Source organism: Salmo salar, chromosome 17 (assembly GCF_965601325.2).
Source record: "Salmo salar chromosome 17, fSalSal1, whole genome shotgun sequence".
Classification (NCBI taxonomy): Eukaryota; Metazoa; Chordata; class Actinopteri; order Salmoniformes; family Salmonidae; genus Salmo; species Salmo salar.
In genome coordinates, this window is record NC_138307.1 from 15,982,501 (window position 1) to 15,994,485 (window position 11,985).

Here is an 11,985-nt window from a genome sequence, read left to right on the forward strand (position 1 = left end):
GGAGCGGCCAGCATCGGTGATGGCAGCTGGTGGGCTCTTCTCCTGCTGATCTTCCTGGTCATCTTCATGGCCCTCCTCATCGTCATCATCCTGCAGCAGCCAGAGAACCCTAAGCGACTGCCCTACATGGCTCCGGCTGTTCCCTGGGTTCCTGCTGCTGCCATGCTGGTCAACAGCTACCTGATGTTAAAACTGTCTGCCATCACCTGGATACGCTTCGCTGTCTGGTGTTTCCTAGGTGCGTTACTGGACCGAAGAGTGAGTGGATGGATGGATGAAGGTACATGTATATATGTACCACATACTCTAACACTGTGTGAGTGTGTGTGTTCACGTGCGTGTGTTTGTATGCATGTGTGTACGTATGCTCCGTGTTGGTGTGTGTCTCCCCTTCAGGTATCCTGATCTACTTTGGCTATGGGATGTGGAACAGTACTTTGGAGATCAGGTCCAGGGAGCAGGAGGTCCATGCGTCTACATACCAGCGCTACGATGGTCACCATGCCGGGGTGGACGACGGCTTCTCAGGCTTCAGCGTTGACGACGACCTCTACCCCCCTAGCAACAACGACCCCTGGGCCGCACCAGACGGTGTCGACGGGTCAGGGCTGGTACCCCCCAAGGCTGATGATGATGATTGGATGGATCCGAAGGGAGAAGCTAAGAGAGCGCTAGCGGAGGAGGACCCAATGGATTTCTGAGAAGAAAGGAATGATGGACGGCTGGACGGATATTTCAGAGAGGATTGATAGATGTTACTGTTGTTAACAACTGAATGTACTGCCTACTGCTGGCTGCCTGCCTGCCGGGTGTGTGTGTGTGTGTGTGTGTGTGTGGTGTGTGTGTGTGTGTGTGTGTGTGTGTGTGTGTGTGTGTGTGTGTGTGTGTGTGTGTGTGTGTGTGTGTGTGTGTGTGTGTGTGTGTGTGTGTGTGTGTGTGTGTGTGTGTGTGTGTGTGTGTGTGTGTGTGTGTGTGCGTCCATGTGAATGTTTGTGTGGGTCCCTTGTTACTTATTTAAAAACTTTTTTTTTTCATTGAGTTCCAAAGGAAATATGATCCTATGGAGGAAAGCTGTAGACTACCAGTTAGAAACAGTGGGCGGGGTCTTTGGGTTGATTTGGTGATGGGCATACAGTGAAGGTATTTTCCTCTCACTATAGACAGTCCAGAGTGATGACAGACTGGGAGCGACGAGTCAGCATTTCCTGGTTCACCACACACACAGGAAGCTGTCAGAGCGCTGAGCCGAGGTCACTTCCTGTCACTAGTCCAGGTGTCTCTGCTGCTTCTCTCATCTCACAGAGAGGAAACTAGCTACACACACACACACACACACACACACACACAGACACACTTAGACACACACCCGCCTCTCCAGTCTCTATCTAGGAAGGAGGGGGGCTGATGGGGTTTTTGTGTCACATAGTAATTGGACTTTGCTTGCAATAGTGCCTTCATCTGTGTGTGCACGTGTGTTTTTCTTTTGGCTGTGTGTGTGCATGCGTGCGTGCGTGTGTGTGTACGCTTTTACACCTTGTATCTGTGTCCCCTTCAGGGTCTTACCAGTGGAGTGTGTTTGTGACTTCTTTTGCTCCATCCCACTCTCTATGAATTAGTCACATAGAACCCTCTAATTCTAATGTCTCCACCCCCTTGGGGAAGCCTTACTTGTCAAATGCACTAAACTAAAGATGCCACGCGACCCCTCCTACTCTCCACGACCCATAACCGCTGACCTCTATCCCTAACCACACTACCCAGGGTTCTCTCTGCTGTTCAGGGGTGGGCTCGCTTGAGTTGTCCAGTGAAACACACACACACATACACATACACACACACACAGTTCAGCTGAACCCAAAACCAGAAAGGGGCTTCAGTAGGTACTCTGTGTTCCTTACTGTGTGTGTGTGTGTGTGTGTGTGTGTGTGTGTGTGTGTGTGTGTGTGTGTGTGTGTGTGTGTGTGTGTGTGTGTGCGTGCGCAAGTGTGTGTGCATGTGTGTGTGTGTTCCATGCCTGTGGCTATGTGACGTGGCTGGCTGGTGAATGTGATAGCATGCTAATGTGTATAGCATGGTTGTAGATGTTGTATTTGCATGTGGTGACTGACAGCTAAGAGACATTATAGAACTAACCCTACTCCAAACTGACCGCTGACCCCTGATAAGGGAAACTATCGGGCGAAGGGGACTGGTCCATCTGGAACTGGGGTATGATATGTAGCAAATTTAGGAGGTGGTGGTTCTATGGTTTCATCTCCACCCCTCACCACCGCTAACTCCACCCCTTACCCCCACACCCTGTGTTTACAAAGCAAGCCAAAGTCCACAACATTTGTTAACTTTGTAGAGAACAAAACAACAATGAGAATCCAGTAGGCCATAGACCTGTACAATAGATTGAAGTCACTCACGGTATATTACGTTCTGCTTATAAACGGTTAATAATCACTTCAACAGGGTTTGTTTAGGTCCAACTGAATTATGAATGTTAACTATTCAATCAGGATCCACCTGGAACCAAATATAAAAAGACCCAAATAATGTAATATTTCTATTGCAACAAGTTAACTAAGGGTTAACTACATATCTAATAATGGTTTAGAAGCCATTTTTAAGCAGAATTCAAGTTTTACTGAGAGCACTTGCTAGAGTAGACACATGCAATTACATTCACTTGCTAGAGTAAATACATTAAGTTACATCCAACAGCATCGACACAAAAACATGAGGGAAAACTATCAAACAAAAATAGAAGTATTTTTCTACTGCTGGGTCACGCCCACACCTATGGTCCTCCAATGGTGGGCCTCCACAGTAAGTGGGTGAGGTTTATCTACTTTCACTTCTTGTATTTCTCCCAATCAGAGCTCAGCTTGGGAGGAAACAGCGAAAGCTTATATTTTGAACTTCTATCTCTACACGTATAAGGTTAAGTAAAAAAAAAAACGAATTTTCTTTTAAAGATCTTATAACATTTATTACAGTCTAAAGTAGGCAAAATAGAAGGTTATGAAAACATTAAAAAACAATAAAACACTATTTTATTACAACACTAAAGAGAATGTTGCCACTGTTGCTTTTAAAGTCTGAGCTGTTTGTTTTGTTCATTTTGTCTCGGGAGAAGGTGTGCCATGTTTCTGTCCACTTCCTGGTATTCAATCATAATGCATTCCGGTTTGAACCGTACAGAACGTCAACAATCTTCCTAACAGCTTCCTAAAGCCCATTTAGGGACGGGTGATATAAATTAACACCAGCTATCCACATTGGTTAAATTGCTGGTTTATTCAATAGGTCAATGAAATGCACTGCGATTGAATTCCTGCCTCTATCTCTCTCCTGCTGTGGCTGGCTGTCTTTGTGGGATGTTGAGACTGGCTTCTGTTTGCTGACTAGATATTTGTTTTTCTTCTGTATATTTTTGCTATCTGAAGTTGTAAAATGTTCTGATGTATTTGGGGTTTTCTGTTATTGATTTTGACTTCGTCTGAAATGACACCCTATCAGGACTCTGGCCAAAAGTAGTGCACTATAAAGGGAATAGGGTGCCATTTTGAATGCAGGCCCTATGTGTGTTTCTGCTCCTGAGTACACTTGTTTAAGCTGAGTTGTCGATATCACCTCCATGCAAAAATGAAACATTATTTATTGCAAATATGAACCGGACTGGCTCTGTTTTTGTCACAGAAACACGCATGAACACACACACACACACACACACACACACACACACACACACACACACACACACTGCTACATAGAGGAGGATAGGATAGGATAGTGTGTATCAGTGAATCACAGGGAACAGAGCCTTCTGTGCTGAGCTAACCAGGACAAGGTCAGAGTCACACCACTGATAACACACTTTATAACAATGCCCTAGGTGAACACACACACACACACAAATACACACGTCTGTGTCGTCATTCAGTGTGAAAAACGTACAGTTCACGAGGCCAGATGTGAACACAGACTAGGATTACTGATTACATCACACACACACACACACACGCTACACTTCCTGTGTTTTGGGGTCAGATTGAACCGGAGCACCAGTGATAATACCTCTGATGTCAGTGTTTATTTTGCTACAGTTAGGGAAACACGGCTGGAGACGGGGAGAGAGTAGATGATTCCTGTGTGTGTGTGTGTGTGTGTGTGTGTGTGTGTGTGTGTGTGTGTGTGTGCGTGTGTGTGTGCGTGCGTGCGTGCGTGCGTGCGTGCGTGCGTGCGTGCGTGTGTTGGGTGGTGTTTGAACATTTGACAGAAATGTCGGGGCAGTTTGCTAGTCATTTTACTTGACATTAAAAACATTGGGACTTTTTAATAATTATTATTAATATTAACCAATATTAACCAAACCAATTTGTATTTATTACAGAAAATTGATAGCACAACATAGCACAATAAATAAACCAAGATAAACACGTTCCAGAAACGTTTCTGTGTTTTAACAAAAGTTATTGCTAGAACTACAGAGAGGGAGTGTTAGTCTGATGTATAGACCACATATGAACAAACACATCTGAAATGACACCCCAGTGTGCTGCGTTACTATTGGCCAGAGACACATACTATGTAGTGTTTGCCCCATCTGTCCTTTGTAGTGCACTATATATGGTAGGGTGTCATTAGAGATGCAGAGGTCTAGACGTTAAAAAGGGAAGGACCATGCTGCCAGAGATATGGAACCTGGAGTCATAGAAACAGTACACATCCTCTGCTACAGATGCGGATCAAACAGGAAATTAATAATGTTGTCTTAACGTTTTTAGTTGTAGTTCTCTTTGTCAAAACATAATATATTCATTACTGCCACTCAAGCCCTCTAGGGGCTCGATTCAATCCGCAGCGCTAAAGATCTGTGCTATAGAGCGTCAGCAATGTAAAGGCAATGTTCCCGCGTTAGCAGAGACTGCATTCACGGTCAACGCTGCATACAGTATAAATGGGTTAGCTGACAACGTCACAAGAAACGATGTGCGCGCTTCCATGGGGCAGAAGTCAGCGTGTTGTTGTGATTCTGGATGGCCAGATTGCTAGCAAGAATGACAAGAAACTGCCATGTAAGAAATCGTAAGTAGCTCGTTTCATCTTGTTCTTGATACCGTGTCTTGTTTTGAGGTGATTTGGCTGTCACTTCTATGCTAGTATGGCTAAGATTCGCTAACCAACAACTGTAGCGATGTATTTGTGAGACAAGAAGTGCTCATTGTGTACATGTATGCGTTCAATAAACATGGGAGACAAACTATAGTTTACATCTTGTCAACAATCTAAGCCAACCCTGTCTGTTTTGCTCCATAGTTCTGCACGGGTCAGTTTTGTTGCTAAACGACCAACTCGTTTATGTCGGCTCAATTGGAAATTACCTTTAAATCGAAATTGCGCTAAAATGCTGAACTTGTGCGATACGGATTGAATCGAGCCCTAGGTTTCATACGGCCTTCATTGTAAAACAAAGAACCCTAACCCTAACCCTAGCCTTCATTGTAGAACAAAGAACCCTAACCCTAACCCTAACACTAGTCTTCATTGTAGAACAAAGAACCCTAACCCTAGCCTTCATTGTAAAACAAAGAACCCTAACCCTAACCCTAACCCTAGTCTTCATTGTAGAACAAAGAATCCTAACCCTAGCCTTCATTGTAGAACAAAGAACCCTAACCCTAACCCTAACCCTAGCCTTCATTGTAGAACAAAGAACCCTATTCCTAGCCTTCATTGTAGAACAAAGAACCCTAACCCTAGCCTTCATTGTAGAACAAAGAACCCTAACCCTAGCCTTCATTGTAGAACAAAGAACCCTAACCCTAGCCTTCATTGTAGAACAAAGAACCCTAACCCTAGCCTTCATTGTAAAATAAAGAACTCTAACCCTAACCCTAGCCTTCATTGTAGAACAAAGATATGAAAATAAGTCCTTCATCAGAGCAGGGTTGTCTCGATCAGGACCCCTTGGTTTCTCTTCAGGCACCAGGTTAGACGTCACTCTGAGTTACTCAACACTGGTGTGTGTCTGTGTGTGTGTGTGTGTGTGCATGTGTGTGTGTGTGTGCATGCATGTACTTCATGTGTGTCTAAACATGGGCACTCTTGGCGTGGTTAGTGGAGGGTGGAACAGGGTTGCCAGGCCCCTGTCCTTTGGAGTAGTAGAACCTGTTGTTGTCATGGTGATTGTAGTGTTGGGACGGTTCAGTAGAACAGCAGGTGATCATGGCCCCTCCCAGGAGACAGAAGGCCGTGCCCACCCAGCCAGCGTACAGGCTGAACCCAAACGACATGAGTCCCTGGTCCTGGTGGGCTCCGATAGGAAACCATACTGTCGACACCCCCCCACACAGAGCTATAAAGGAAGGGGAGAGAGAGAGATTTAGATTAACGACCACATTTAATACACATTAAAGGTCCTACTTTTTTCGTCCCTTTTAACTCCGCTTTGTTGGTTAAGGGCTCGTAAGTAAGCATTTCACGGTAAAGTCTACACCTGTTGTGTTCAGCGCATGTGACAAGTAAAATTTGATTTTGATTTGATTATAAACACACACATGTATACTGAACAAACATATAAACGCAACATGCAACGATTTTACTTAGTTACAGTTCATATAAGGAAATCAGTCAATTGAAATAAATTAATTAGGCCTTAATCTATGGATTTCACATGACTGGGCAGGGGCGCAGCCATGGGTGGGCATGGGATAGAATAGGCCCACCCACTTGGGAGCCAGGGGCAGCCAATCAAAATGAGTTTTTCCCCACAAAAAGGCTATATTAAAAGCAGAAATACTCCTCAGTTTCATCAGCTGTCCAGGAGGCTGGTCTCAGACGATCCTGCAGGTGAAGAAGCCAGATGTGGGGGTCCTGGGCTGGCGCGGTTACATGTGGTCTTTAGTTGTGAGGCCGGTTGGATGTACTGCCAAATTTAATAAAACGACGTTGGAGGCGGCTTATATGGTAGAGAAATGAACATTCAATTCTCTGGCAACAGTGGTGGACATTCCTGCAGTCAGCATGCATATTGCACGCTCCCTCACAACTTGAGACATCTGTGGTATTGTTATGTGTGACAAATCTGCACATTTTAGAGTGGCCTTTTATTGTCCCCAGCACAAGGTGCACCTGTGTAATGATCATGCTGTTTAATCAGCTTCTTGACATGCCACACCTGTCAGCTGGATGGTTTATCTTGGCAAAAAGAGAAATACTCACTAACAGGGATGTACAGTGAGGGTAAAAAATATTTGATCCCCTGCTATATACATGCCCACTGACAAAGAAATGATCAGTCTATAATTTTAATGGTAGGTTTATTTGAACAGTGAGAGACAGAAAAACAACAAAAAAATCCAGAAAAACGCATGTCAAAAATGTTATAAATTGATTTGCATTTTAATGAGGGAAATAAGTATTTGACCCCCTGTCACGGGTGTCGTGTGTGGAGGACCAAGGCGCAGCAGGTTGCGTGCTCATCATAATTTATTTATATGAAAACACGAAAAAACAAGAAAAACAAAGAACGACAGGAACAGTTTTGCAGGCTAACTAAAAGCAGTGCAAAAACAACTACCCACAATACGACAGGTGAAAACAAGCTCCCTAAATATGACTCTCAATAAGGAACAACGATGTACAGCTGTTCCTGATTGAGAGCTACACCAGGCCAACAAAGAATTACAAATACTAGAACAGCCCCTAGAAATACAAAACACAAGAACATACCCAACACCCTGGAACACATAAATCAAATAACCCCTCTACAATACACACACACCAATAATCCCCAAAACACTCTACACAAAATATCCCTCTTATCTAAACATATACACAAAACCATGAAAACAAATACCCTCTGCCACGTCCTGACCAAGCTACAATAACAAATAGACCCCTATACTGGTCAGGACGTGACACCCCCTCTCAATCAGAAAGATTTCTGGCTCCCAGGTGTCTTTTATACAGATCTCAGTTTGTTACCTGTATAAAAGACACCTGTCCACAGAAGCAATCAATCAATCAGATTCCAAACTCTCCACAATGGCCAAGACCAAAGAGCTCTCCAAGGATGTCAGGGACAAGATTGTAGACCTACACAAGGCTGGAATGGGCTACAAGACCATCGCCAAACTGCTTGGTGAGAAGGTGACAACAGTTGGTGCGATTATTCGCAAATGGAAGAAACACAAAAGAACTGTCAATCTCCCTTGGCCTGGGTCTCCATGCAAGATCTCACCTCGTGGAGTTGCAATGATCATGAGAACGGTGAGGAATCAGCCCAGAACTACACGGGAGGATCTTGTCAATGATCTCAAGGCAGCTGGGACCATAGTCACCAAGAAAACAATTGGTAACACACTACGCCGTGAAGGACTGAAATCCTGCAGCGCCCGCAAGTTCCCCCTGCTCAAGAAAGCACATATACATGCCCGTCTGAAGTTTGCCAATGAACATCTGAATGACAACTGGGTGAAAGTGTTGTGGTCAGATGAGACCAAAATGGAGCTCTTTGGCATCAACTCAACTCGCTGTGTTAGGAGGAAGAGGAATGCTGCCTATGAACCCAAGAACACCATCCCCACCGTCAAACATGGAGGTGGAAACTGGGTTTCTGTACAGCACTTTGAGAAATCAGCAGATGTAAGTAGGGCTATATAAATACATTTTATTTGATTTGAAACATTATGCTTTGGGGGTGTTTTTCTGCTAAGGGGACAGGACAACTTCACCGCATCAAAGGGATGATGGACGGGGCCATGTACCGTCAAATCTTGGGTGAGAACCTCCTTCCCTCAGCCAGGGCATTGAAAATGGGTCGTGGATGGGTATTCCAGCATGACAATGACCCAAAACACACGGCCAAGGCAACAAAGGAGTGGCTCACGAAGAAGCACATTAAGGTCCTGGAGTGGCCTAGCCAGTCTCCAGACCTTAATCCCATAGAAAATCTGTGGAGGGAGCTGAAGGTTTGAGTTGCCAAACGTCAGCCTCGAAACCTTAATGACTTGGAGAAGATCTGCAAAGAGGAGTGGGACAAAATCCCTCCTGAGATGTGTGCAAACCTGGTGGCCAACTACAAGAAACGTCTGACCTCTGTGATTGCCAACAAGGGTTTTGCCACCAAGTACTAAGTCATGTTTTGCAGAGGGGTCAAATACTTATTTTCCTCATTAAAATGCAAATCATTTTATAACATTTTTGACATGTGTTTTTGTGGATTTTGTTGTTGTTATTCTGTCTCTCATTGTTCAAATAAACCTACTATTAAAATTATAGACTGATCATTTCTTTGTCAGTGGGCAAACGTACAAAATCAGCAGGGGATCAAATACTTTTTTCCCTCACTGTAAACAGATTTGTGTACAAAATATTAGAGAAATAATATTTTTGTACATACAGAGCATTTCTGGGATCTTTTATTTCAGGTCATGAAACATGGGACCAACACTTTGCATGTTGCGTCACACACACACACACACACACACACACACACACACACACACACACACACACACACACACACACACACACACACACACACACACACACACACACACACATACATACATACACACATACGATGGACATCATGAGGAACAGGGTGTTGGAAAACTGGACAGTGAAAAGCAGATCAAACACATTTCATATTGTGTCAAACAACAAACGGGAAAATATTTTCCAGCAGGAGGGAACAGTGTGGACAAGGTGGGTGGGGAGGAATGGTGTTCTGGGTGATGGGTTGAACTGTAGGGAATTGTGTGTGTGCATGTGTGGGTGGGTGTCTGTGGGAGTTAGGGGAGGGAGGAAGGGGAGAGACGGAGGGCTGGGAGGGGTGTGAGGGAGGGAGGATGGGGGGGTTAAGGGTCAAGGTTAGGCCTGGGGCTGGGGTTGTTGTATGACTGTATGTTGTAATGTGTGTGCAAACATCTGTCTCTGTGGTCAAGTGTGTGTGTATGTGTGTGTGTGTGTGTGTGTGTGTGTGTGTGTGTGTGTGTGTGTGTGTGTGTGTGTGTGTGTGTGTGTGTGTGTGTGTGTGTGTGTGTGTGTGTGTGTGTGTGTGTGTGTGTGTGTGTGTGTGTGCGCGTGTGTGTGTGTATGTGTGTGTCTGTCTGTCTGTCCGTGTGTGTGTGTGTCCGTGTGTCCGTGTGTGTTTGTGTGCGTGTGCGTGTGCGTGTGTGTCTGTCTGTCTGTCCGTGTGTGTGGGTCCGTGTGTGTGTGTTTGTGTGCGTGTGTATGTGTGTGTGTCCAGACTTACCCACTAGCAGTATGAGAACCCCCCCAAGTAGGGATCGTTTGTTCTTGGCTGACTGAGGCTCGTCCCCCAGAGAGATGCAGGGCATGGCTGTTAGGACCATCCCCGCTGCAGGCAGCCCCAGGAGGGATCCAGTTATCATCAACGCCCTCGACGTCTGGATGTATGCTGTACACAGACACACAGAGACAAAGAGATAAACAGTATGGCCTGAAATGTGCCATAGTAATCTTGGTTGATTCTAATAGGAAAGATATCCAGGCCTTGAGTTTGAGATTAGCTGTTGTAGACTATCGGTTTAGGCTTGGGACAAACAACACCCTTTAGCTGTGAAATATTCCCGATATATCATAACCTCATGGTCGGAGTACACAGCCACATAGACGCAGCAGTCTGCACAGACCTGTTATTTCTTATTTATTAACCTCAATATAGTAGTATCATCTATCTATAGTAGAGTAGAGTATAGTGGTGTATAGTAGAGTGTAGTATAATATAGAATATTATAGTATAGTATAATATACTATGGTATCGTGGAGTATATTAGAGTATAGTGCAGTATAGTATAGTGGAGTATAGTAGAGTGTAGTCATATTTAGTAGAGTTGAGTATAGTATAATAGAGTATAGTATATTAGCGTGTAGTATAATGTAGTACAGTATAGTGTAGTATTGTAGAGTGTAGTATTTTATAGCATAGTATAGTTGAGTATAGTATAGTGGAGTATAGTAGAGCATAGTAGATTGTAGTACAATATAGTATAATATAGTATAATATATTATAGTATAGTATATTGGAGTATGGTAGAGTACAGTATAATATAGTATAGTATAAATAGTCATGTTCTATTACCTTTAATATAGTATTATTATGTATTGCTGTATAGTATATTATAGTAGAGTATAGTATAGTATTATACAGTAGAGTAATGTTCTATTACCCGGTAGGTCCAATATCTGTGTCAGTGATATACAGTGATAGAGTGGGGTTGATATGACACATTCAGCCCACAGGCCTTTAGCTCCTAACTCGTCCATCTTCTTGCAGGTGTTCATGCCGTATTTACACGTCATTACCCAGTCGTTGGTGGCCGTGGCGATAAGGATCCCGACCCAGCCGATACAACTCATCAAAAAACCGCTGAGCTGGAGACAGCTGTTCGCCATGGCAATAAGAGGTAGGGTAGTCCTAGTGTAGAATAGTCTTCAAAAACTGTTTATAGAAACGTAAAATGGTCCAGGCAGTCAGAGTGACTCAAGACGGTGAATAGGACAGTCCACAGCCCAACTAGTCCAAAAACAACTGATGGTACTTTAAAGATACTTTGAAGCTTGTGTGAAAAAACACTGTGTGAAGTTAGTGTGAGTTTTCGAGTAGAATATTCCTCAAGAAGTAATCCTAGAAATGTGTGTTGTCTCTCCTTGGTCTGTTGTGTAGTCCTGTCAGTTTGGAGAGTCTCCACTTCTAAAGAAAAGCTTCAGCACTTTTCCATTAGTTTTATAGAAGAGAAAGGTCTGAAAAAAACTACCTGGAAACTTCTAACCAATCGGAGGGATGGAGAGAAATATAAAAACATCTCTCTCTCTCTCTCTCTCTCTCTCTCTCTCTCTCTCTCTCTCTCTCTCTCTCTCTCTCTCTCTCTCTCTCTCAAAATGATTTGTAAAGTGTTAGTGCCCTCTCCTGGCCATTAAAAATCATGTCAGTTCCAGGTGTGTCCACCGGGGGGCAACCTAGTG

General features: G+C 44.0%; 2 protein-coding genes across 3 annotated transcripts in view; one reads left to right on the forward strand and one right to left on the reverse strand.

The window, feature by feature from the left end:
* LOC106575479 (putative cationic amino acid transporter) overlaps positions 1-3,661 on the forward strand; it is an 18,842-nt gene extending 15,181 nt beyond the window's left edge. The window contains exons 11-12 of the mRNA XM_014151993.3: positions 2-238; positions 397-3,661. Coding sequence (XP_014007468.2) covers positions 2-238; positions 397-701 — 542 coding nt within the window. The 3' untranslated portion in view covers positions 702-3,661. The remainder of the gene's footprint in view (position 1; positions 239-396) is intronic.
* An 81-nt stretch (positions 3,662-3,742) lies between these two features.
* On the reverse strand, positions 3,743-11,704 carry LOC106575481 (claudin-11). Of its 2 annotated transcripts, XR_014381123.1 has the most exons (4): positions 11,190-11,704; positions 10,253-10,417; positions 5,525-6,346; positions 3,743-5,485 (listed from the first exon to the last, which is right to left on the reverse strand). XR_014381123.1 is itself a non-coding variant. In XM_045698981.2 (3 exons), exons 1-3 carry the CDS (start codon positions 11,413-11,415, stop codon positions 6,081-6,083), a joined length of 657 nt encoding a protein of 218 aa, XP_045554937.1. In that variant the 5' UTR covers positions 11,416-11,704; the 3' UTR covers positions 3,743-6,080. The 2 variants fall into 2 exon arrangements, 1 of the variants encoding a protein (XP_045554937.1); XM_045698981.2 differs by having other exon boundaries at positions 3,743-6,346.
* Between the last annotated feature and the right edge of the window lie 281 nt (positions 11,705-11,985).